Source organism: Fundulus heteroclitus, chromosome 15, assembly GCF_011125445.2.
Source record: "Fundulus heteroclitus isolate FHET01 chromosome 15, MU-UCD_Fhet_4.1, whole genome shotgun sequence".
Classification (NCBI taxonomy): Eukaryota; Metazoa; Chordata; class Actinopteri; order Cyprinodontiformes; family Fundulidae; genus Fundulus; species Fundulus heteroclitus.
The window spans coordinates 24,402,575-24,429,735 of NC_046375.1; the positions used below are offsets into that span (position 1 = coordinate 24,402,575).

Sequence of the window (27,161 nt, forward strand, 5' to 3'; positions counted from 1 at the left end):
AGCTTAGCAGACAGGCGAACGCAACGAAAAGTAAAAAAAAAAACGGCAGTACAAACAATGACTAACACAGTGAAAGTATGAACATGTACAGAAAGAGAGAGAAACCGTTCCAATGTTACTTACAATCGCATCAGCAGAAACGCGAGGTCCGCGTCAGCCTTGCAGCCTTCTTTTTCTTTTAGCTCTCGCCATTCGGAAAAAGCTTGCCCGATGTTCACCCATGTACGACTCCCCTCTCTGTCCAGAGCCCTTTTCCTCTTTCTTGCCTGCTCCGACATGGGCTTTCGCTGTTTTCTCGCTGGTTCCGTCATGATAACTGCACAAATATCGCCACTGCGCTAGCAACGAGCACACCTTTCACTGGGGGCGTGTTGCAGTTCTCGCCGTAAAGCAAGACCGACTCTCGCGATGCACCAGACTTCTGAGCCTGTGGGTGCGGGCTGAGGGCTCCTGCGTACCGCGCACGTGACGTCACCATCTCAAGAGCAACGCCCCTTTTGGCGCTTAGGTAGGGCATACAGGTAGAGAACGCCCTTAGCAACCAGCCATTACACGCGCAACAGAAACAGCGATATGACCGACTTTGCAGCATGACCGACTCTGTATCATGTTAGCGCCTGCTACCATGATAGCCTATATGCTATCATGGTAGCAGGCGCTTCATTATTAACATGTCGGCCACCAAAATACTCTTACCTTGACTTGATGTCGCTGGAATTGGGTCAGGATGTTCTTCGGTTGGGCCCTTTCCTCCAACAAAATGCTTGCTACATATGTACTTGAATTTGGTAACTTTTTCCGGGTTGAACTGTTGTGTAGGCCGACCGCACCGGTGTACCCAGCGCACACATTTCTCCTTGGCAGTCTTGAAGAAAACATCCTTCATATGCGGCTGATCAGAGTACCTCGAGTCGCTGTTGCACGTTCCATAGCAACAATGTTTAAGAACCATTGTTTTAGATTTGGAAAAAGCAGTCGTTTACTGAGTAAAACCTAGGGTAACGCACGTCTCTTTTACAGCGACACAGCGGCGGACTATGCAAGCTCGCCCTACTGCGTACCACATGATGTGACGTCATCGTGACATTAAGTTTCTAAAAATAGCTCGCTTGCGGTACGCTATTGCAAGTACGGTATTTCCCCTACAGACCACCAGGGCGGCTGAGAAAACCTTTGTTCGACCTGAAATGACTCATTTAATCATCCAAAACGGTATGGAACACATTAATTAAATAAAAAATGTTGCATAGTATGCCTTTAAATAGAAACAGCTCATGAAATGTTGCTGCTTTCAAATGTTACGAGGAATTTCCTGTTCCCTGATAGCACTTAATAAGGTAACGGATATAAAAAGCACAAAATTGTCTTTCTCGTTTTGCCCAGCAGTAGAACTAGGATTTTATGTTTTAATATTGTTATTTTTTTGCCGTATGTTTTATGTTGTTCTCCATGCTCTACTTGTAATAACAGGTTATAAAGACAGCATGTTTTTCAGTGTATTTTATGTGTGTATGTTTTGTTATATTTTGTTCGATTTCATTTCATTGTAATTTCGGTGACAATATCAGAACAGATTCATCATTGTTCATAGTAGAAGTAAAAACTTCTCTGCAGTCTTACTTGATTTATTTTTTTTCCCTATTATGACATTGCAGCCGTTTCTGATAAAATTTGTTGTTTGTCTAAGCACCATTTCACCACATGCACTTAATTTCAAGAAATACCTGAAGTTATTAAATGTAGCGAATACTGGTTGTGCTTGATGTAATCTCAGATTTCTTGCAGTGATCTATGAAAAATAATATTTGTTATTTTGTAACATTTTTGGAGTTCATCTGTCATAAATTAAAACTAATCAGCGAGAAGATTATAGTTAATAGAGAAATGAAATGACCAAACTAGGAGTTCAGTTCAGCTGTTTTTCTTTACTAATCATGCCAAATAAATACAATCAGTCCACCCTTTGAGATACACAGCAACACACAGTTACAGCAAGTCCAACCCCTCCCCCCTGTTTCCTCCAGTTACAGTACAAACATTTAGACGTTTTAAATCAAGCCAGGATAAAGTCAGTATGACTCAAATGTTCGGGCACATTTCAGCTTTCTGCACATTCGTTTTGGTTTTAGTTCCCTTCCAAATGACAAAGAAACAATCCGAGCACAGCGGCACAGGCCAAGCGGACAGAGCCTGCTGCTCAGCCATCCAACCCGTAGAATCGGAACAGATAGTGAACCGAGGCCGACCGCCTCTTCGCGTCTTCCTGGTTCAGTTTTACTTCACTGTATGTGATAACTCTGGTATGCATATGTGCTTTTGAGTTGTGCTTGATGACAAAAGAGTGCAGTCAGTGCTCTAAATCTCAAATGAATGTCCAGTGCTACACTACAACTAAAGTTTCTCAGAAGCCTGAAAATGGCAAAACACATCAGACAAACCTTTCACTTTTTAATCCTTTTTTTTTTTTTTTACCCCTTATTCCACAAACACTGTTGGAAGAAACAAAAGCAAAAACATTCATTACAAACTCTTGAAATTCTGGGTGACTCCTAACCACAAAACGCCGTTTGGCTCTCTTTTCATTGTGGTAGAACAAGGCTGTGTTTTTTTTTCTTCTTCGTCCTTCAAGTCCTGTTCGCAGAACATTATTCATGTTTACCGAGCTAACAGTTGAAATTAAAGCTGCATGTTCCAGAGTTGTAGTCTTATTGGAAACTATTTGAGTCTGTCTGTGTTGCTGCCAAACTAACATTCGGTGATGAGAGAATTTAAACCCGGCGTTTAAGTTTAACTCAGGTATTTAAATGCACTGCTTTCTCACAGAAAGAATGAAGAAGAAAGAGCTATAGTTTGTTGTTTCTTTTGCCCTGCAACAAAGAAGACATCATAGGTGTTGAATACTTGATTGTGTCCAGTCGCCCACCCCACCAGCCTGCCATCATCCAGTTTACCTTAGAGAACGAAAGAAATCTACATCAAGCATTGGCTAAACTTTGTACAGCATTTAAGTCTCACAGCACACGTTAAAGTTAAAAGCTTTTCTTTTAAGCTCATTCAAGTCGCTGTTAAGTCCTTTTTTTTTGTCTTTTTCCTTCTCTCCCCCCCCACCGCTGCCTTGATTCCCTCCACTTTTGTCTCTCTCCTCTGGCTCTGTCGGGTCTATCGGCACGCCTCCTCCTTCATTTCCTTGTTCTTCCTCACTTCCTCTGCGTGTTTATCCTGCCAGACAAACACAGACACAGAGGGAGAGGAAACATGAAAGTCATTAACATTCATGAATTCATTCGCATGAACGAGTCCGGGCGCGGCAGGGGGAGGGAAGACGGCGGCCGTCTGTGAGGATAAAAACGGGCCCCCAAAGTCACCTGAGGAAAAACATTTTATTAAATACCTCATCTAACGTTGATGACTATGGATTAAGGCTCTGAATAATTTAAAAAAATTAATGGTATAAGGAGAAACATTTATTCCTGATTCACCTTTTTCACATATGGTCACGTCACAGAGTAAAACTTCAAGGAATTTATTGTGATTCTCTGTGATCGACCAACACAAAGTAGTGGATAATTGGGAAGCAGAAGGATAATATAACATTTTCCAAATGTTTTACAGTACAAAATCTAAAAAAAGTGTGCCTTACATTTGTATTCAACCACCCTTTTACTCTAATACCCTAACCAAAAAAACCAAAAAGAAACATTTGCTCTCAGAAGTGAGGTCCATAGTTAAAGAAGGCTCCCTGTGTGCATTTCAATAACTTTAGCAATCATTTGTAGTCAGCCCCTTTAATTAGTAAATATAGTCTGTCTGCGTGTGATTTAATCTCAGTATAAATGCAGCTTTTCCGTTTCTGGCCTCAGAGGTCTGTTAGAGCACATTAAAGAATAACCAGCATCATGAAGACCAAGGAACCCAGCAGGCAGGTCAGGGAGGAGGAGGTGGAGAACTTTAAAGCAGGGTCAGGTTCTAAAACCACACCCAAGCTTTGAACATCTCACAGAAGAAGTCATCTTCTGAAAATGGAAAAAAGTAAGACATAGCTGCATACCTAACGAGACATGACAGAGCACTTAAACTGCCAGGCTGGGTAAGGAGAACGTTAATCAGAGAAGAAGCCACGAGGCCCCTGGTTACTCTGGAAGAGGTGCAGAGATCCACTGCTGTGGTGAGTGAATCTGTCCACAGGACAACTACTATTGGCCATACACTCCACAAAGCCATTGTTGACTGAAAGCCACAAGACGCCGTGTTTGCAGTTTTCCACAAGCCATGTAGAGGACACAGGAAACATCTGGAAGATGACTGGACCCGTCTGTGCTACATAATAATCATCGTCATTGTCACTCCAACATAAATTCTAATGAAACTCATCCTCTGGATCTAAGCCATCCCTTAGCTGTGACTGGGCAGGCCTGGGGAACATTCTGGGGCTAAGGGTCTCACTCAGGGACCCAGAGTGGCAGTCAAACCAGGAACCTTGCATCCTCTCCCGGAAGCAAGCGCCCTGCTCTCTAACCACTAGGCCACCACTCCCCCTACAGGGATGATGGCATGTGTAGAAGCAACTCAACATTTGCGTAACCCTGAACTCGCCATCCCCTTAGTGAAACACAGCAGTGGAAGCATCATGCACTTCTTAAGCAGTGACCAAAGTAGCTTGTCAAAGGGTACTTTTGGAAGGAAAGCTGTAACAAGCTGCAACGCAGGCAGAAGGTCACATTTCAGAAGGAATGTGACTCTAAACATTCAGTCAGAGCTGGGATCCTGTGCATATTCATGTGTTAAAGTGGTACAGTCCAATCCTAACCTGCCCCAAACACTTGCAGCTGGAGTAAGCGGGGCTGAATACATAAACATGCCACATTGTATTTATCTGTATGACATATTTTATTGACGTATCGTTGTTATATTTCAGTAAAACACAGTGAAGTGGCACTGAAGCACTCGGACCTCTGCGGTGGAACATAAGTCTGCAGGCAGAAAGTGAGCTGTCAGCGTGTTTACAGAAACGTGACCTCGCGTCTCGTCTCATTTGGAGGGGAGTTTTTCTCTGTAAAGGCTGCTTCTCAGACGTCAAACTGACCAAAGAAAAGAAAAATGGATAAGGGGCCTCTTTTGTGGCCCTGAGTTCAGACTTTGAGTAACAATCAGTGTTGATCAGAGCTGCTGCAGCTAGATATCTGTGATGACTGCTTAGTCATTTAGGCCAACTCAGCACTTTCCCACAGCTCTCAAAACCACACGGCTGTGGGTGTTAACAAGTGGTGAGCGGGCCCTTGACGTAATTGTGGGTATTTGTTTAATGTTAACGTTATTAATATAAAAAACATGTAGTTTAGCAAAAAGACTGGAAAAGGCGAGGGACAACCTTCTTCAAGTCAAACTTTCTTTATGTGGTCAGTTGGATTTGTTGATTAGGTCCAGGAACAAATATGTCTGAATTTTTTTCAGACATATTTTGAAACTTTTTTGAAGTGTCAGAGATTAAGATAAGCTACTCTCAGAATTAGAGGGTGGGGATAAGATCCAACTTATGGTTGAAAAGCTTGAGAAGAAAACGATTTAGGAAATATTAAGCAGCCTTTTCACTAGAAACTCAGTTAGTCTGAGCAGCAGCTGCTGGAATGCTATCATCAGAGGATATGTGATTGTAAAATGTCGGCTTATATTTTAACAAGGAAGAAAAAAATGCTCTGGATGAAGCTTCAGAGAACATATAACCCTGGTAAAATTTAAACAACAGCCCAATTTTTATTGGAAACAATCGGTGGCAATCATGACTGAGCCGACCCTGCAGTGATCTTGTTTCCTTTCTCTTGATCAATCTGCCAAGAATGCTTCCCAACTGATTCTTTCTGTTGCACTAGGAAGAAATGTCTTCATAAATGAGATGCAGATTGTCAGTTAGGGGCTCGACTCTGGAAGTATTTTTACTGTTTCAGGCCAAGGCCAGCGATGACGTACCTTCTCCTGCAGCCTCTCCAACATGGCCGCCAGAAGGGCCTCCCTGTTCTCCTTGTTCGCCTCCATCTTCTGCTCCAGCTTCTCCTTAGCATTCTTGATGAAGTTGTTGTTCTCCTCAAAGGCCTTCTGGATCACCTCACGCTCGTGCTCTCTCTTCTCTGCCAAGTGCTTCAGCAGCTCAGCTTCCTGGATCTGAAAGGAGACAGAGGAATTTACAGAGATTTCTCTTTTTTTTCCTTGTTTGTTGCTTCTGCTTTCTGCATTTCTTTTAAGGTTTTGATTAGATCCGTGTTATGGCTCTTTTGTCTTGCCCTGAAGCAACCTGCAAACCAAATTGTTCTGTCGATAGACAAGAATGTCTTCTTCATCCTCTCGGGGGAATGAAGCACTGTGTTTGTGTCCTTACATTATTATCTCTGTATTTTCGTGCCCCTCTTCTGAACCCCACCCATGCTCTCTCTCTGCTCTCTGTTTACTCCCGCACAGCTGTCTGATTCAAATCCAACTGGCCACAGTTAAAGGGACAGTTCAGTTTCGTTTTAGGTGGGGTTCTGTTAAAAAGTTGTGACTAATACGCTTCTTGCTTGCAGCATATGATTCTCCCAGTGTCTCCACTAGGATGAAACAGAGACTAGTGTCAGAGCTGCCAGCTAAATCACAGCTTTGCCAAAACAATATCAGACCTTGTAAGAACAACTTCTGACTCCAAAATATCACAGCAGACCTTTAAATGAACACCATTTCTGCATTAGAGGGGTTTCCACCAATAACTTGATAGTTATTTACCACAGCAACCATTGTAGGTTGCTGTCTAACAATGACGCTCCTATTTAAAATGAGGAGAGACGATACACAACAAGACAAGATGAGATATCAACAACACTTTTAGGAAACAGCAAGTCCCCATTGTCTGTTTGTGTGTTTCAAGGGGTCTGTTATCAGTGTAGAATAGGTCAGACTACTAATATTTCATACATGTATTAATCTAGGGTCATCAGAATGCATAATAGCATTGAATTTGTTTTTTGTGTTAAAAAAAACATGAACATTTCATAAATATCAAGCTGTGGTTTAAACCAACGGTTCCCAAACTTTTCCATGGTTCCATAAACAGCATTAGATTATTGCCAGGGACTTTTAAGAACAGTGCTGCAGAATATGTAAAGAAAAATCTACTTTTGGAACGTTTTTCATACTTTCATTTACTATTCAATAATCCTTACATTTGTTTAGACTCAGAATTTAGCTACCATGTTTTTACATCTGTATAATATTCTCACTAAATAACCAACTTCAAGAACTTGTTGATAAGAGCAGAACAAAAGAAATCAAATGTGTGTGTGTAGTGGGAGGAATGGGCATATGTCAGTGCCTTACCCACATCATCGTCCAAGAGTTAAATGTGGTCTATGTTTCGTTTTGAGTACCTTTAAAGTTGAAAAGCCAGACTCACAAGTTATGTTTTAATAATGATTCAAAACATAACATTGTTAGATTTAGATTTTATATATTTGCATTTTTTTTCAGTTTCCCTCCAATTTTCTTAGCTCCCCCTAGGGCCCCCTGGTGGCCTCAACTTTGAAAAACACTGGTTTAAACAATCTCTGTTCAGTATAGATCAGAATAGATCTCAGTGCTGCGTTTGATACAGTTGATCACACTTTTCCCCTAGAAAGACTTGAATTGTCATGATTTGGGTTTTTGTTTGTTTTTGCCTTTGGACTTTTCTGGACTTTTTGTTTCAGCCTGTCACCTTTCAGCCAACAGCCACTATCCAATCAGCTCAGTGCCCAGTCAATTAGCCCATCATCAACTCCACCTGCTGCCAGTAATTACATCCAACTGTGCTCACCTGTTCACCTGCCTACATATACCTGCCTCAACCAACTAATCCCTGCCAGAATGTTTCTTCTCTTCTCGTCTGATCTGATCGCAGCTTATCTCGATGTTGCCTTCCTGTACCCATTCTTATGTGCTCAGCCAGCTGGACTCTTCAGATAAATGTTGCCTTTGTCTGCATGCTGCAGTTCTGCCTGTTTACCAGTGAGCTCCAGCTGCCTGTTCTGGTGGTTCCCCGGTTCACATCGTCTGTTCTGGTCTGTCTTTACCTCCATCTTCTGGTCCCCTGCTCATCCCTGCCTGCCTGCATCGTCTGCCATAACTCATCTGTTTTAAAGTCTGGTTACACTTGTTTGCCTCACCCGCCACTATTCATCCCTCACAATAAACCTTTTAAAAGCGCAACTCTGTGTACGGCTGAATATCGGGTTCACAAGCATCATTCATTACATACTGTAGGGATTAAGGGGAAAGCATTAGGCTGGTTTAAATCTTATCTGTCTGACAGATTCCAGTTTGTTCATGTTAATAATAAATCTTCTTCAAACTCTCCAATGAATTACTTTGACTGCAATCATGTCTTGATGTAATCAAAAGCTGGATGACTTAAAATTTCATGCTTTTAAATTCTGACAAGACGTTGGACCAGAGTCCTCAAAAAATAAACTTCTGGTAATAAAGTAAAACATCTTGGTGTTATTTTTGACCAAGACATGTCATTTAAATCCCATATTAAACAGATTTCCAGAGTTTCCTTTTTTCACCTCAGGAATATCGCCAAAATTAGAAACATTCTGTCCAGCAGCGATGCTGAAAAACTGGTCCATGCATTTGTTACTTCAAGGCTGGACTATTGTAATTCTTTACTATCAGGAAGTCCACAAAATGCAGTTCAAAGTCTTCAGCTGATCCAAAATGCTGCAGCAAGAGTTCTGATGAAAATCAACAAAAGGGATCATATGTCTCCAATTTTAGCTTCCCTTCATTGGCTTCCTGTTAAATCAAGAATAGAATTTAAAATTCTTCTAACGTATAAAGCCCTTAATAATCATGCTCCACCATATATCAGAGCTCTGATTACCCCGTATGTTCCTAACAGAGCACTTCACTCTCAGACTGCAGGTCTGCTGGTGGTTCCTAGAGTCTCTAAAAGTAGAATGGGAGGCAGATCCTTTAGCTATCAGGCTCCTCTCCTGTGGAACCAACTCCCAGTTTTGGTCCGTGAGGCAGAGACCCTGTCTACTTTTAAGACTAATCTTAAAACTTTCCTTTTTGACAAAGCTTATAACTAGAGTGGCTCATGTTACCCTGAGCTACCTCTATAGTTATGCTGCTATAGGCTTAGGCTGTGTCTGATCTGTGTCTCTTCTGCCGCCTAACGGTTGTCAAAACACGAGCCAGACTTCAGGGTAATGAGGTACATGAACAAAATGTTTTATAAATTTAACTTTCATCTATTAACTCTGGGATTTAATTATATAGCCGAAATATTGAAAAGAAGAGACCTTTAGAAATATAAGACTGAGTTAATGGAAGTTCTCAACTCCCTCTTTAAAAGGTTTATTCTACTCAGTAAAATAAAAAACAACCAAACTGACATTACCTAGAAATATATTGTTTAAACCATAATAAAGTTTATTCTGTATTCTGCTCTGTGTCATCTTGCACACAGAATGTTCAATTAGAATGTGTAGCATCACAGTGTTCTATGACATCACAGCTGATGACATCACTATGACATCAACAGAATCTTAACTACTACTGAACACCAAGCTGGTTTTTCTTCACTGTTCCCGACCTTCATCGCGACAGTACACCTTTGAGAGAGCACGTTCGAATCTTAGCCAAACAGCGAGAATTCGATCTCAGATATCAGACGCCTTTCAGAGAAGCGACTATATCTGATTTACAGAAAGTTAGACATGGAGCAAACGCTTTCATGGGTAGACATGGTCGACCTCGACATCCAAGTCGACTACGATGCAATCATCTTCCCTATGGAAGATGGCAGTGACGGTACCAGTGAGCTGCATCCCACCCAGCCAGAAGATGGTACAGAGATCCAAGGGGAATCTGGTCCCTCTGCTGGATCTGAGACTCCTCCTTCAGTGGAGCTTCAGCAGGATTCATCTTCCTCTGCTGACTCTGGCTCTCTCAACTCAGAAGATATCCAGCCATCTCCAAGGTCAGAAAAACCAAGGAAAGACCTCAGTGCCTTTACTTCCTCTCAGGCACCTCACTCATACCACCAATCTAAGCATTTCCAGGGCCGATGCCAACAAGCAGAGCGGCCACACATCCAGGCCCCAGTTTACTACGTGGCTTCCAACTCACAAGCCCACAAGAGAAAACAAAGGCATTCCCAGGCCACTGGAAGCTCTGAGGCTCGTCACCCCCAGTACTTTAAGAGTGACAAGATGCCTGAACACGCCTCAGCTGTTACGGTGATCCCTCCCTCGTTGGACATTGAACAGGCAATCAAACGTATCAGTGATCTCACGCAGCAGGTGGACGATCTTAAACAGGAGCTGCAAGGTAAGGTCTTTGATCTTCACGAGGAGAGAGAACGAAGAATCAAGTTTCAGGTTGATTGCAAAGCACAGCTGGAGCAGATCCAAGAACTGGAAAAAAGTTTAGAACATGAACGCCACATGAGATTGAAATGTGAAGAGAAAGTGGAGAAGCAGGAAACATTTGTTGCACCGCAGACTGCAGGTGCATCAAGATTTCCACGCATTCCCAAAGTTACGGTCCATGAGAGCGTTCTGAATGAGCTTCAGTTTTTTAGGAGGCAGGCAGAAAAAAATGCCTTGAACAGTGAGAGGCTAGCAGAGGCTTTGGTAGCAGAACAGCAGCTGAGAGCCAAATATGAGGATCAGCTGAGGAGTAACTATCAAGAAGCCTCCAGATTCAAAGAACAGCAGGAAACAATCACATCTCTGAAGAGTCAGGTTGGAGAACTGACCGTAGAGTTGAACCTTGCTTTGAAAAACCAACATCCTAAAGTTTCCTCACAAACAGAGGCCGCCACACAAACTAAAGCCTCCATGAAAACTGAGGTCTCCAAACAAACAGAGGCACCCAGGCAAACAGGGCCTCAGAGAAACAGGGCTGTTCATGAGGTTAGAGACCCCCATCATGAATACAGGAGACAGAATACTAACAGAGGCTTCAGTGCAAACCCAGGCCTGTACCCACATGCAGGCTACCATAAAAACGGAGGCTCCCATGAAAATAGGAGACGTCCTCCTTATAGAGGCCAGTAGGCAAACAGGCCTCCAGGCTATCAGAAGCACTGGATCACATTCCTGACTCCAAGTGTGTTCTCATGTAAATATGTAAATATATGTCACAATCTGTTAATAAAACAAATACAAGGAAATCTAGAAAACAGAAAACAAGAAAAACAAAAGAAGAACTCTAAAAAAATAACAATGAAAAACAAATGATTTTGTATTTAGTTTTATTCTTTTATATGACATTTTGTACTTTTTATAATTACTAGTTTAGCTAACCAACACACTAATGCAGCCTCAAAGGTGGCCACAGTGTCCTGTGTCCTTTTTGGGTCGGTCCCAAGCCCGGATAAATGCAGAGGGTTGTGTCAGGAAGAGCATCTGAACAAAACCTTTGCTAATAGAGCTGTTTTCAGCCCGTAATAAAGGGACCATTGACCAACATATTTGATGTGTATTGATGTTTTCACTTGATACAACTGAATGTTTGGTACTGATCTAACAAACTGTGACTGCTTCGATGTTTTTATGATGTTTTTATATTTCCATGATGTAAAGCACTTTGAACTGCCTTGCTGCTGAAATGTGCTATACAAATAAACTTGAATTGACTTAATTTTTTAAGATTAATTAATAGAACATATTTAGAAGATTTTTACAGGTTGGTGAGGTAAAGAAGCAGAGAGGGGAAGGATATTCAGCAGATTAGAATGATCAAGAATTGACATGGAAATGTACTGACAGGTGCAACAAGTGTGAGAGTAAGGGGGAAGAGTTGATGGTTGAGAAAATGAGAGAGAATGAAGAGTAGAAGAGTAGAAGAAGTGACCATTGTGAACCAGAAAGTAGAAAAGAATAATAAAAATGTAGCCAGAAAGGCTTTGGAAAGGATGAAGAGTGAAAAGGCAGTTGGTCCTGATGATATACCTGTGGAGGTATGAACGTATCTAGGATAGAGAGTAGTGGAGATTTTAATTAGACTGTTCAGTGAGATTTCTAACAGAATTGTAGGGATTCTGCTAGAAACATATTTATGGTATGTTGCAATAATTTCAGAAAAATTCAAATGATTAACTCTTCACAGCTACTGAGCCTTCCAAATATTTATTCTTTGGGAGGCTATAACAACCTGTAAGTTCCTAACAGAGAACAAGGCTTAAATCTTTCCTTTTTGACAAAACTTATAGTCAGAGTGGCTCATTTTACCCTGAGCTACCTCTATAGTTATGCTGCTATAGGCTTAGGCTGCTGGAGGACATCAGGATCTATTTCTCTCACTCTGCTGAGTTCTCCTACTGTTCTCCAATTTGCATTGTTTGTTGTTATTTAATCTTTTACCTTTTTGTTCTCTGTCATTTTTTTCTCTTCATAGTAGGTACACCTGGTCTGGCGTTTATTACCATATAACATAGAAAGGATTACTGGATCAATGTGTGCTTTTGTGCTTGTTTGTCTCTCTTGTTGTGTCTCTGCTCTGTCTTCTGTAACCCCCAGGTGGTCGAGGCAGATGACCGTTCATACTGATCCTGGTTCTGCTGGAGGTTTTCCTCCCTGTTAAAGGGGAGTTTTTCTCTCCACTGTCGCTTCATGCTTGTTCAGTATGAGGGATTGCTGCAGAGCTATGTACAATGCAGACGACTCTCCCTGTAGCTCTACGCTTCTTCAGGAGGAGTGAATGCTGCTTGTCAAGACTCAATGCAATTTGCTAGGTTTCCTTAGATAGGAAACCTTTTGACCAATCTGTATGATTTGATTAAATTTGACTTTGGAAAGTGCCTTGAGATGACATGTGTCATGAATTGGCGCTATATAAATAAAATTTAATATAGTTCAGGTTTGAACAGTCAAGGCATTTCAATCTTTCCTTCTATGCTTATATGCAAAAGAATATTCAACTCGTCCGACAAGCAGTCTTATTGGACTCAGTAAACACCATAGGGCAATAAAAAACAACTTCCTTTCTTACTTCAGTACAAGAGCCTATATTAGATACAAGGTCCTCAAGCACTCACTGTGTTAGAATGATGGCTGACCCCAAATTTCCCCCACACAGGTCAAGTCATGTCACAGCAGTTTAAACGTTTGCTGGGTGATGTTTCACATTACATGTGGAAATTTAAGAAAAACAAAAGTTCAACTTCAGCAGTTAAAATGTTCTGATGTGATGAACTGGATCACGTTTGTTGCATGTCTGAATCAGTGAGCATCACATGGCTTCAATTACAAGCCTCTATTAGAAAACAATCAAATATAATTGTATTTTAATGTCCATTAAATACTTTGTCAAATAACACTTTACTTTTCATAATCACTGAGAAAATGAGGATGTTAGGAATCACAAACATCATTGAAACAAATTCTTTGTAACCCCTTTGTATCATTACCTAAAAAGGTAAATATTGTCATAAAGTGTTTTCCTTCCCTTTCTAGTGTGTTATGCTGACTCCCTCAAAATGTTTCGGCCACATGGTTACATAAAGAGGAAAAAAAAAACAATCTGTTGACTGCAGGTTAGACACGCAAAGGTCATAACCTGCTAACAGAATGGTTTTAGACAGCTATGATGGCATCCCCTCTGCCCCTCACCTTTCGTCTCTCCTCGGCAGCCTCCAGCTTCTTTTGGATCTCCTCCAGGGACGGGTCGCGGCGCTGCGGCATGGAGGTGTTGAGCTCTGGCAGGCCATCAAAGGATGGAGGCTTGAGGATGACCTCAAAGGCCTGGCCCGATGTCCGCTTGTTCAGCTCTATCACCTCCACGTCTTTCATGACACACCAGCCCAGGTCCACGGCATCTTTGGTGTTTGATCACATTGTGTTAGGATCATTGATAGAAACATTTCTGGATACATAAAATGTCACTATTTCTTTGTAGATTAGCATGAAACACATGACCCGTACCTTCTGCTTTGTAAGTGGTGTTTTCTGCAGTCTGTGGTTTCAGGCAGGAGCAGAACAGAGACACCAGGGGGAGCTCTTTGACCTTCTCTTTATAGGCTGAGGACACAGATGCACACACCACATTGGCTTAATTGAACTGGATCATGAGCAAGCATTTAAAGAAGTGATGACATGGTGCTCCTTTGCAGTGGCACCGATTAGTCATTGCCGCTGACTGCATATCTCCAGCTCTGAGCAGTGACTACAATGACTGTGGGGGAGCGGTGAGGTGAAAGGAGTTCCTGCTGCGACCGCATTTACCTGCCAGAGTCATCTTGTCACTGCGGATGTAACTCTCCAGGGAAACCGAAGCTCCTTCTCACTCTGCAGAGGACACATGCAGACACAGAGACACGGGGAGGCTTTAATGAAGCAACTTCAAAAAGGTCACACAATGAAGCTGAGAGGGAGCGACTCAGGACAGGATGAGATCAGCTACTGAGGGTCTGCAAAGACTCTGCAGTCCGCATTGTTCTGGTGCTTTTCTTTAGCTTTAGGTTTTAGGTTGTCCTCAAACAGCTACCAGTTGGTTTTGCATGTTACAGCATATACCACAGTTTTCTACAACCTGATAATACTATGAAAACACCTGAATGGAAATGAACATCTTTTATGTCATTGAAAGCCATGCTGCAGTAGTGCGATGAAATTAATCAGCGAAAAGCTAACGAGTGGGTCCCGCTCACTGTGACACAAATAAATCTCCCCAGAAATATGTCACAGAGGCTAAAAGAAACTATTTTAGCATTTCTGAAAGCAACGACTCATTTGGACTCGTAAAATAGCCTGAAAAGGAAATAAGGATGAGAGGGGTCCTGTCTGCAACACACCATCATAAGATCCAAGGTGTTGGCTGGAGAAGCAGGAATTAAAACTTCACACAAATGTTCTATACTAGTCACTGGCCTGTATGAGATTATCAACGTAATTAAAAGCTTTAGTAGAAATATCAAAGTTTCATAGTTTTACAGTACCTGCACAACCAAAATGTTTAACATAATCTGAAGTAACCTTTAAAAAACAGAAAAGCAGCAATTTTTCAAAGTTAAAAGCTGAGATTTTACTTGAAAAGCTTTCAACGTTAAAAGCTAATATATATATATTTTTCCACCACAGGTGCAAGCATCATTTCAACCAGCTGGCTTGCATTACGCAGCAACTCGTAGGGAACGGGGAATGTGTCAAGCCACTTAATGCTCTATTTAGCAGGAGAAAACTCTGATCGCTCCCACACTTTCTCTGGCATCATAGTAAAAAGACTTTAAACCTTAGGAACAGTATGATGGCAAATGTAAGCGAATTTGAAACTGCAACTTTTCCAAAATCTCAGTACATTTTGATTCTGGTAACCAGCAACGAGACAGATTTTTCAAGGCTTCATAAGAGAGGAATATGATAACTTTGAACTAAATACTACATTTGTTTGGAAGGCAGTGTAGTGATTGGGAGCTGATACAAGAGGGTGCAGGAGTTTATTTAATAGTCAATAATTTGGAAAATTACGGTAGTTAATGTCTTAAGATGACAATTTTTTTGGGAAGAGTGTCAAGTATTTTGTTTTAAGGAAATTATTTTGTATTAACTAATCTTGCTTTGCGCTTTCCTTTGATCCAGTGCTGAACGCTCCACGCCCGTCCGTCTTCACAGTATAGCTCCAACATCCCATTAAACTAACAGCAGGTGAAACACATTTCGAGGAGTAAGGGGGGCATGTTGTCTTCCCAGCCTGCTGCGTTCTGAATCAATGAATCACAGTCATGAGACAAGTAGAAGATGAATCTGTAGGTCTGAAGATGCCCATATATAAGAGCATGGGATAAATAACAATGTATGCCATCAGACTGTTTCCCTACCTGCTTAAAAAGTACCTCAAAGCCTTAAACCGTGCTGCAGTCTGGCATGAATACTTCTTTGTGATGGCAAGAGGCAGCCAGAGGAAATAAAAACAAACTTTAAGTCTATTCAATTTTTCATTAATTTCAAAAAGGGGACAAAACAATTGTGCAGCAAGACAAAGAGGCAGCAAAGCATCTAATTGTCTGATCAGATTTCATAACCGCCTCCTATTACTCTGTTGTTGAAAATGTCAGATGGTGCCATCCACACTTGGACATCTGATGGAAAATATAAATCTATGTCTTTCAAGCTTTTTCTCTTGTTTCTTTTTGAATATTTAAAAAAAAGACAAGAATTATTAGATAAAAATCTGCCTTGATAATATGAAAAATCTAGCCATTTCCCTCATACCTTCTCTTTTCTTGGGTGAGTGCACACAGTAATGAAGTTTGCTTGAAATTATGAAGCTAATATCATTTGCACAGAAGCGTTTCTTTTTTGCAGTTATGCAGGAGAGTCTGAATCTCAGCACAGAAAATAATTAACTTTATTTGACTCTTTCCACCACAGGTAGACACTCCGGCGTTTTCTGATATGGGCCTAATCTCATCAAACACCTGCTCTGGGCTGTGTCCGCCAAGAGCCCAGCTGGTCCAAGAAAGTTGTTCAAGTAGGGGGATTATTGGCTAAAACAAGAGAAAATTTGAAATCACATTTAACCGGCAACATCATGGTTGGGTTGTAAAAGTTTTTAGTCAAGGTTTGATGAAAGACATGGTTCAGTGTTAGAACTATGGTTAATGGAAAGTGCCAATTAAATAAGTAAACTTGAGTTTCACCGTACATTTCTTTCCTGTTTGAGCAAGTTCAGACGTAATATCAAGTGTTTTAAAGGTCCTTTTTGCAACAGTAGGATGGGCAGCAGTAGAAGCATTTATGCTAAGCTAAACCTGTCGGTTTTCAGATAAAAACAGAGCAGATGTGAGGTATAAGAAAAATAAGCTGCTACACTCCAGGCCAGCAGGGGGCCTACAAGAGCATTTCTCATCCCTTACATTGAACTTAAAGGGGCCTAGTCATGTACTATGGGACCACCCGAATAAGAAGGAGGTGGGAAAAGCAGCCAGTATTCTTGCCCACACAGCTACTTTAGCGTAGGAATGTCGCGATGTCCCTTACCAGCGCTAAGGAGCTATAAGGAATCCCACAATCCTTTGGGATTCCTTTTATGACATAAAAGCACAGCCCACCTCACAGAAAGGAGCTGTCCTGACTCCTTGTGGCTCAGATTGGCACAACAGCTTGCCAATCACAAAAATCCAATATGCCGTTTTTAAACAGTGTTGCTGTTGTGAATTTTTACTTGCACAGGATAGGTATATGATGCATTTGGTTCTGCGTCTCTCACTGGCTTCCATGTTATTAGGCTGCTGCTCTTTTAAAAAAAATACAGAATGCCACACTGTTTTAGGAACCCTGGGAACTTTCATATGATTGTCTCGCGAACCCGGAAGTAAACACGGGCTACAGTGAACCGAAGTAGTTCCGGATTGTACCTCTGGGTTTGAAAGGAGAAAAACAAGACTAAGACATTATTGATGGAGAGGACCGATTGTTTATAGGGAATGTTATTTCCATCCCAGGTGACAAATGAGAATGATTTAGGTTGATTTTATAGTAAATATCTTAAAAGGTCAAAAAATAGGAACTAGGGGCAGGAGCTAGGAGCTATAATTAGAGCAGTTTCGGATTGGAACCTTATACATTATAAATTTCCATGCCAGTAGCTCTCTCGAGTTGCATGCAAAGGTTTTTCGATTAAATGATCACACCCTGTTGGCTTATTATATTTTATTTCTGTGTTTTACACTTCGGTTTTGCTTTATTTGTTTGTAACCTAAACACTTTTCTATATATTTACTTAAACAAGACCATTTGACCGCTGTGAATGAGATAGCAATGTCCAGCGGAGGTGCAATAAAAATGTAACCCTAACCTTTTAGATTCCTCTAGTTCCATGATATTGCCGGCACAACAACGTTTGTCTGCTGATCGTACCAGATGCAAATTTCTTTTCAGACTAAACACTATCCGGATGAATGCTTGGCATACATTGCTTGATTGGAAAATTTATATTTTATAGTTTTGTGTTTTCTTTTACTGTCAAAATAAGTGATTAGGCCCCTTTAAGACTTCATTGTGAATGGCCATATACTTAGTTTTCATTGACTCGTTGAATTATAAAACTCATTAAGAAAATGATATAAAAAAATGTACATCTATTTATTATCCGGGATAATTGACAATTAAGCTGTGGACAATCCTCATGGTTATGTCCACTGTCTATTTCTGTAAGCTTGATAATTTCTGCAGCTTGTGTATGTGCTGTGGATCACATTTCACACACTGAAACTTTATGTAAATAGCTCACAGATACCATGTGATCTAGCAAAATGAAGATGCCATATTATTTTTTAATCAAAGAGCAGCTTGTTAGTATTAACCCTTGGATATCAGCATGTGACACATCTGGTGAAATTTGCAAGCTATTATTATGAGCCCCAGGGACGGAGCTTGAAACCCTTTTTATTCATGTCTGTTCCTGCTCCCCGAAAAATATCAAGCAGACTCCATCACTTTTAAATTATTAATCTGGCAGCCTTTTGTGTGTTCGGTTCAAGAAATGAATGAGGGCTTTGTAACTACTATAAGAAAGCTGCAACTGGCTAACTGTGAGCCACCACTGATGCTACAACTAGCATCCGCTAAGGTGCTTTTGAATGGTGCAAAACTAAAGGGTTACTTCAGTTTTCTGGACTACATTTGATAATCTAAAGCTGGAAAATACAAGGACGGATCAAATCTAAACAAAAGGTATTTTATTCAATACCTTGATATAATTTCCATTTGGTATTAATAAAGTATTTTTCAATTGAACTGATTCTCGTTTAAAAAAAAAATCTAAATAGGAAAAGCCCACATTCTTGAAATCCACAATTAATCTACAGCCCTCAACTTCCAAAACATGGGATCTAAAGTACTAATTCAATGAAAACTGTTAAGAACAGGTTGCTGAGTTTTAATGAATCAAATATTGGTTTATTAAGTAACAATAAAACAACTTCTGTTAAAAGTGCAAACAATTAGGTATCGACAATGTTAGAGAGTTTGGTGTTAAGTGGGGACAGGCTCAGCTGTAGGCAGGCCCACACATCAGTCTCTTGGCCAGGCTCTGTCAGTAAAACATACCTATTGTGGAAAATCCTTCACAGTTCTGACCCAAACTATTCACTTCAACACCTACTAGCATGCTTCTCAGTTACCTGATCTCTGTTTGCTAACCCAGAAGGGCTAATCAAGTCAGGCTATAGCTATTTTGTTCTGCCTCCGCCATTTATGCTGAACAAGATACATTACCTTGAAAATAAAAAAGCTTAATAGAAGAAAGAGACGCGTTCTAGAAACACACCGCCGAGAAGGAGAGCTGAAATGCTGCATGGCACACCCTTACATGACCTGTCTGTCATGGCTCCCAGAGGGACGGACATTCACAAGGACAGCCCCGTGTTCACATACTAATCAAGCAGTAAATGTGGAGCTTTGCAGCACTATTGGAATGCACACACACACACACACACACACACACACACACACACACACACACACACACACACACACACACACACACACACACACACACACACACACACACACACACACACACACACACAACTGCATCCGATCCTGTGAAACCACCCAGGTTGCAGATCAATGCCCTGCTTCCGGCTGGAGTGAAGGCGCTCTGTGTGGTTCTGATGGCACAGAGGAAGAGAGTAGCTTACACAGAAACACAATGGGGAACTTGGAGGCCATGCAAATGGGAGTTTTCCGTACAGCTTTATCACAGTAAATTGTGTTGTAACATTATTACATTAAGAACATTTTTTGTGTCAGGATGCAATCCACATATTTTCAAAATGTCTGGTTTTCCAACCCAAAGATGCATTCAAATAAAAACTAAAGCAAATATGGTCTTAATATGTGACATGTTAAAGTTCAACATATCACATAACAAATTCAGTTAACTGTTTAAAACAATGGAGAAGACGGGCGGGGTTTTTCACTATGCCATTACCACTCTGAAAAGCTTTCCATTAACCCAAAATATAAGAGCACCTGAGCAAAAAAAACACGTGCCTCAACCAACATCACTGACTGAAACTATGGTAACACACATCAGCATTCATCTGTTGCGTGAAAGTGTCTTGTAAGACAACACCACACCCATCACATCCAAATGTGGACTGCAGCCTCACAGCTGATAGTATCGCATGCATGGAGGTCATTGACATTTTTCTGCAGGCCATCTTTGTGGATGTTCAGTTGTGACTTTGAGATGGCAGAAAATGTTTAATATCCTAAAAAAAATAACTTTAGAGTTGTTTTGATAATTCTTGCTGAGATTTTATTCGAACAAAAAAAATAATAATTTAAAAAGAAACAAGAGAAGAAATATTCCAATTGCTTGTCTCCAACTCAGCCCTTACATTTCTTACGTGTGAATCCTGAACTTTCATCTTCAAAAACTGGTCTGTTTTCTTTTACTTTATTTTACGTCCAACTAATACTAGATAAGATATCATATTGCTGTAAGGACAAATCCAGACACTGTCCAAGACCTGGCAGAACAAATTCTTTATGATTTTGATTATATTATTGGGCGTCTTAACTTGAGAAGTATCCACATGGTCTTAGTATCAAGAAACTTTCATCCAAATACAATATGATGCATTTTCATAAAACTAAATGTGACTAAGTAAATGTGACTTTTTCTTACTTTTTTACTTGCATTAAGGTATTTTGGATAAATAATAATAATGAAGATTATTGCACACGTTTCAGATTATTACTGAGAATGAAGTACTGGACAATTCTGAACTTTTTACTGTTTCTACCATCTCTCCCCTTTATGTCTTTGGCACACTTCATCTCAGCACACACGGCCCTCCCTCATCTTTCAACCCCCAATCTCCTCCCTGGAATTGGAGGCTGCGTTTTGCAGGATCAACAACAAGCGGCAGCATTTAGTCGTGTTCTTTCCCTTTCTTACCTTCTCCGCTCCTGACTCCCACCGCATCATGAATCTCTTCCCCCTACACCCCAGCATCACACTCAAAAACGCGCACTCTCAGTTATATATCCAATTTAACTACAAGAACCCTGATCCAGCTGAGACAGACGAATGCAGCTGTGCGCCGCAGACTTACCCCCCTTCTGTTCCTGCGGTCTCTGCTGCTGGAGGTGGATGACTGACTGTGGTTACCCGCGTATGGCTCTGTGGATGCAGGCGCCGGGCAACAGCATCAGCAACAGCAGCAATGCTGCCTTCATGACATCACCTTAGAGACGCCTCATTGGTGGGCGATACTGCCAGCATCCAGGCCTCTCGGCCAATGGGAGCAGGGAGGAAGTTAGCGGAGGGAGGGTCGTCGGCTCTTTGTGTTGTACCGCAGGGTGGGTGTTGGAGTCAGTGTTTTATTGCATGGTGCAGGAGGGTGGGACTGTGCATGCGTGCACATGTGTGTATGCTGAGCAGAACATTGATAGTGTGAGGAATCAGTAAGGAGCGGTGTGTGTGTGTGTGTGTGTGTGTGTGTGTGTGTGTGTGTGTGTGTGTGTGTGTGTGTGTGTGTGTGCGTGTGTTAGCTCGTAGGCGCATGCTTGTGTCTGTCTCAGCAGGAGACTGAGGTTGAAGGCATGTGAAGACATAAATTATTTAGGTGCAGATGGTAAATAAAGGAAAGAATGGAAATCCCTTTGAAATGTTTATGAGACACAATTTTTTCACACTGAATCAAATGAAACTATAACCAAAATCTGAGTTCATTATAAAGTACTTTAACAACAGCAGGTAACGTGGTTGTTTATTTTCTTTTGTCTTTAGTTTTTTTTATTTATGGTTTAAAACCATTGATACATTTCAAATAAAACTCAAATGAAAAGTGTGCCGCATGTTTTTATTCAGCGTCTCTGAGAGATTACTTTGTGCAACCTCCTTACCCTGTAATAACAGCTGCAAGTCCTTTGGTTTGTGTGCCTGCCAGCTTTGCAGATCTAGAGACGGAAATTTTCTCCCATTTGTGTTTGCAACAGACCCTAAACTTAGTCAGTTAAATGGAGAGCATTTGTGAGCACCATTGTTCAAGGCTCTCCACAGATTCTTAATTGTATTTTAGTTTAGACTTTGACTAGACAATTCTAACTCATTAGAATGCTTGGATTAAACCATTTCATTGTAGCTCTGACACTATGATGACAGTCGTCCAGCTGGAAGGTCAACCTTGACTCCCATTCTCAAGTCTTTTGTAGCCTCCAATGGGATTTTTGTCAGGATTGTCCTGTATTAGGATGAAATTATCATCCCGCCAATTCTAATCAGCTTTCGTATCACTGCTAAAGAACAAAAAACAAGAATCCCAATAGCATGATGCTGGCCTTTTCAGAGTTATGTGGGACTGAGGTTTTAACACATAGTGTGATGCAAGTTTAATTGGGGTCACATTTGACCAGTGCCCGTTCTCCCACATTTTGGCATGTTTTAGACTTCAGTTTCTTTTAGGTTTTTAATTCTTTTAATTGGGGATTTCTTCTGTGGTAGTTGTCCTGTCAACAGAGTCTCTCCTGCCTGTGCTGTAGATTAATGCAGTTCCTGCAGAACTAATTTCAGCCTCTTAGTAGTGACTATAATTAATGCCCTTCTTGCCAAGCCATGCAGTTTAGACCCCAGCCCCTTTGTTGTACTGAATTATATTTAGGGGTATCAGAGTAAAGGTTGATGAACTGCAATGCACACCATGCTTTTCAAATGATTTATAAAATAATGTAAAAACCACATGGGCCTCTTCTTCCACTTCTCATTTAAGCTCTTGTGTTGATCACATGTAATACCTGCAAAATACGTTGACGTTTGTGGTTGCGATGTGATGAAATGTGGAAAAGTTTAGGCTGTGTGAAAACTTTTGCAAAAACACTGTATATAGAACATTTTCAGATCAAAAGTGTCCCATGAATAAAAGGAGAACTGCCACAAAATATAGAACATCCAAACGATTGACCAAACGTGCGTACCAGTACCAAATCCTTTGAAGTAGATTTTTAGCCCAACATGGAGTGGAGTATGAACTTTCAAGAAGACAATCCATCCATTCATCCACTTTCTATACCCAGTTATCTGTACTAGGTTGCGAGAGCTGGTGCCTATCTCAAGCAGTCAATGGGGAGAGGCGGAGTACATCCTGGTCGGGTTGCTAGTCTTTTACAGATGTTGTGCGATTATACACTATTTGAAGTTATTTACTGTTTCATAAATAACTCTCTGTCTGTTAAGTATTGTTTGGTGATGATCAGCTCTTAAGCTGGTATCAGGACAAATCGCACTAGCGATCTTTTAACAGCAAAACCTGCACACACATAGAATAAAGGAGTGATAACTTCTTCAAGTTCAAGAATTTAATAACAGAAATAGAATGAACATCCAGAGAACATCACTATATAATGCTGTTTATCTGAATTAGCACTATATTTCGATTAACAAATCCTCTCTACTAGGCTAGTGAAACTTAACTAAACTACTAAGCAAAATGAAGATAAAAAGAAACTAAGCTAAGGAACTATTTACATGCAAAAACAAATAAAAGACAAAACAAAGTGGTTGATCATAATCAGAATAATTCAGTGAATCCCGTATATCCTGCATATCTGATCCAAAGGGCATGGAATGGAGTTAAATTAGCCTAAATTAATTTAAAACAACATTTGGCATGTTTTCCAACCATTCACATTGCGAATCCTGAGTAAACGAAACGTTATTTGATGGAATAACATTTTGTTTGAGTTTAAGAACCGGAGTTCATCTTAAAGAATGTGAATTGAGGTTAAATTAGCTTCACTAATTCAGAACAACATTTGGTATGTTCCAACCCATTCACAATGCAAATCCCAAGTTAACCACAACATTATTTTGAGTAAAAAACATTCTAAAGACTGATTTGCTCAGTAAAATGATTACTTTAGGAACAGCCGATCTTATTAATGCAATTTTACCTCCGGGGGCGCTGCAGCGATCCGTTGCTAAAATCGGTTACTCTTAAAGTTACCAAAACACCTTTAAATCAACATTAATATTCAATATTAATGCGGGAATAAGGCTCATAGCACTATTGAACGATCAAGCTTTATTCTTGGAACAGGCTTTTGTAGAAAAACTGGAACCGGAAATTACCAGAAGCTAATAACATTTTGGCAAGCGGATTTTCGGCATTAACTTTATAGACTTCAGCTTTATTTTTAGTCATAATGAGTGGGCCGGATAACAAACATTAATGTCCCATCATATGAAACCCCTGTGGAGATAACGTTTGTTATAACCATAAAACACATTTGACCCATATCAGCAATGCCATGGAACTGGATGCTAGCATGGGCTAATTCCATTAGCCCCTTTGTTTAAAGACATGTGGACTGTCCAACCTGTCGGTGCCTCGTGTGAGTTCAGTCCACTTTGGTCATCCAAGGAAGGCAGTAAAAGGGGAACCATTGTTCCTTCAGCAGCGGGCTAGTGGCTTAGCAGCAGCAGACCCGGCCATGAGCTGACACGCGGTTGGGATCGGTCTGGTCGGAGGCTCTGCAGTCCCTGATCTCTCAGCTTGTCTGGTGAAGGAAGGCGACCGATCCGCGTCGTCTCGGTTAGGCTTTCCTGCTACAGCTGACAAAAATAAGCTCTTTTGGCATTCTGTACTTCGTGGCTGGTTGCGCTAAAGTCAGAGTGCAACTTAGCTTCGATCTGGGTGATGAATCTTCAGATTCGGTTAGGTGCTCCTCTCCGCAGAGGATTTCCTCCCCCCTTTTGTCACTCCATTGAGGCAGGCAGATGAGTTTCACAGAACAGCTGTTCTGTGCGCTTTGTGGGCTTTTGGGGCCTTGAGGCCCACATAGTGCTTGCTGTTCTCAAGCCAGTCTGTCTCCTCCTTTGACCCAGGAAGGAGCAGTCTGCGAGAAGTCTGGTCAGAAGTGCTCTGACCCTTTGTCTGTGGGGTGTGGTTTACAGTGGGCATCCTGCTGAGAGAGAGGCCGTCCCAGCTAAAACTCTCCTTTGTGGCTGAGTGGTCAGAATTCAATCTGACATCAATTATTTCATCATGGCTTTAATATGGCACAACACAGAGCAACACAGAGACACACAGGGCAAACAACCAAGCACGCACATACACACACCTGAGGGCAATTTAGCGTAACCTAACAGTCAAGTTTTTTGACTGTGGGAGGAAGGCTGAATACCTCCAGAGAGGTTTTCGTCATGCACAGGGTGAACATGCAAACTCTATGCAGAAAGACCCCAGGTCGAACCTGTAGTTCAAAACAAGGACCTCCTTGTGCAAGGCAACGGTGCTACCAACTGTGCCAGTGCCTTCAAGTAGACAACTATGACTTATTCATAGGGCTATTATAGGGACACATTTTTGAGAATGACAATTTGGTCCTATGAAATTTTTAAAATATTTTTATGGGGACCTTGGATGAAGTATAGAGGATGATGTACTGCTCTTTTGAGAGAAGCATAGCTGACTCCTGAAGGGGTGACACGGCTTATGGAACCAATCAAAGGAGAATGCACAATATGTGGTGCGCTTGGAAAGGGAAACTGGGAACTGCTTACAGTTGACCAGCTGAAAACAACAACACACAATGATATGTATTACTTACAGCTGTGGGTAAACACTCGGCATGTACACCATCAAGTTGGAGACTGTTGTTATTTTGTTTAGGACTGCCTGTTTATAGCAATTTATCTGAATCCAGCTGGTTGTTATAGCTCGGCTTTTAGCACTTATTCATCTACGTCAGGGGTGTCCAACATGGTGCTCGTAGGCACCAAGTAGCCTTCGAGGACCATAACCAGTGTGATTTTTAAGCGCATTGCACTACATAAAATTGGTCAGTGAGCACAACGGTAATCCCATATAACGTGCACCGGGTTATAAGGCGCACCATCAATTATTGAGAAAATGTAAGGATTTTAAGTGTGCCTTATGGTCCAAAAAGTACGGTAGTTAGGAATTTTCCCAGGTGTGCAGAGCAGAAACCTTTGGCCACGCGAAGACCGTGGTAGCCAAAAGGACATAATATGGCTGTGCAGATCTTGGGGATTGGTCAAGCATAAACCAGGCTTTAGGCTTTTTCTCTGGTTTTTCCACTCCTGCTTGCAAATAGGCATTACCGGTGGTGTGATTATAACATGTAACAGGCCGCAAACTTCTCAGCAGCGGGCAATAGCCCTTACAGCTTTTGGAAAGAAGCTGCTTTTGAGTCTATTAGTTTTTGATTTAATGTTTCTGAAGAGTTTACCTGATGGAAGTGTGTCATTCCCTAGGTAGCTGGGATCAGTGGCAATGTGTTTGGCCCTTCTCTGGAGTCGCGCAGCATAGACCCTGTCCACATCTTTTAGATGCCATCCCACAATCCTCTGTGTTGTCCTCACCACCCATGCCAAATCCTTCTTCTCCTGAACTGTGCAGCTCCCATCCCACACAGTTATCCCAAGACATAAAATGCTTTCTATGGTAGCTCTGTAAAACTTTTTTAACAGCTTAGTGGAAAGTCCAGTTTGTTTCAATTCCTGAGGAAGAAGAGCCATTGCTGGGCTTAATGCTGGACTGTATACTTTTGCCAGATGGTCACAAGAAGGTCTCCTCCTCTGTTTAGAGATGGATCTTTCTTTTCTCGCTAAAGTGCCTCATACACTCCTCTTTCAAGTCATCTATCTTTTATACCCAAAATACGAACATTTAGGTCCTCCATACACAGCTGAACCCGAAGAGCTGGTTCTCCTGTGTTGAGCCATGCATCTTTGAAAAGGTTGTTTAATTTCTCCAACAGGTCTGGACATTCTTTGCTGCACTGAACTGCATATACCAAGCTTCTCGGTTTGGACTTGGGAATTTTGCCCTTAGGTTTGAGAGTTTGTTTTGGTCTGAAATGTACCAGTATGTTGTGTTTGCAGAAAATCTTTTTGCGTTTCTCAAATGTTCATCAGAGTAGATGTAACTGTAGATGTAACTGTTTTTGCAGTTTTTTTTCCCTTCTTTTGTTCCACGGTGTGTTTTCTGGCTGTTCTCACTGCCTTGACAAAAGCCCAGGTTGGATATCCAGAGGTTTGAAGAGTTTTTTTTTCTTCATTTGGTTTGGTTCTTTTTCCTTCCCTTCTGTCTTCATGGGGATGTGTTTGGCTCAATGGCGTAGAGTTCTGTTGACCGAAAGTTTGTGTTCTACATGGTGGTGAGAGTCAAACAG

General features: G+C 41.2%; 2 protein-coding genes across 2 annotated transcripts; one reads left to right on the forward strand and one right to left on the reverse strand.

Moving 5' to 3' along the window:
- Positions 1–1,905: 1,905 nt before the first annotated feature.
- On the reverse strand, positions 1,906–21,188 carry LOC118566249 (stathmin-4-like). Its single transcript, XM_036147706.1, has 6 exons — positions 21,080–21,188; positions 14,238–14,300; positions 13,938–14,033; positions 13,626–13,831; positions 5,965–6,156; positions 1,906–3,219 (listed from the first exon to the last, which is right to left on the reverse strand). The coding sequence occupies exons 2-6, from the start codon at positions 14,248–14,250 to the stop codon at positions 3,160–3,162; spliced, it is 567 nt and encodes a 188-aa protein (XP_036003599.1). The 5' UTR covers positions 14,251–14,300; positions 21,080–21,188; the 3' UTR covers positions 1,906–3,159.
- LOC118566248 lies at positions 9,530–11,215 on the forward strand. Its single transcript, XM_036147705.1, has 2 exons — positions 9,530–9,635; positions 9,720–11,215. The coding sequence occupies exon 2, from the start codon at positions 9,726–9,728 to the stop codon at positions 11,067–11,069; it is 1,344 nt and encodes a 447-aa protein (XP_036003598.1). The 5' UTR covers positions 9,530–9,635; positions 9,720–9,725; the 3' UTR covers positions 11,070–11,215.
- Positions 21,189–27,161: the final 5,973 nt, after the last annotated feature.

Coding starts and splice junctions, on each gene's coding strand:
- LOC118566248 (XM_036147705.1), top strand. CDS start 9,726: ATGGAGCAAACGCTTTCATGGGTAGACATGGTCGACCTCGACATCCAA.
- LOC118566249 (XM_036147706.1), bottom strand. Junction 6,157..13,625: donor CTGCCGAGGAGAGACGAAAG/GTGAGGGGCAGA, acceptor GTCTCCTTTCAG/ATCCAGGAAGCTGAGCTGCT. Junction 3,220..5,964: donor TGGAGAGGCTGCAGGAGAAG/GTACGTCATCGC, acceptor TTTGTCTGGCAG/GATAAACACGCAGAGGAAGT.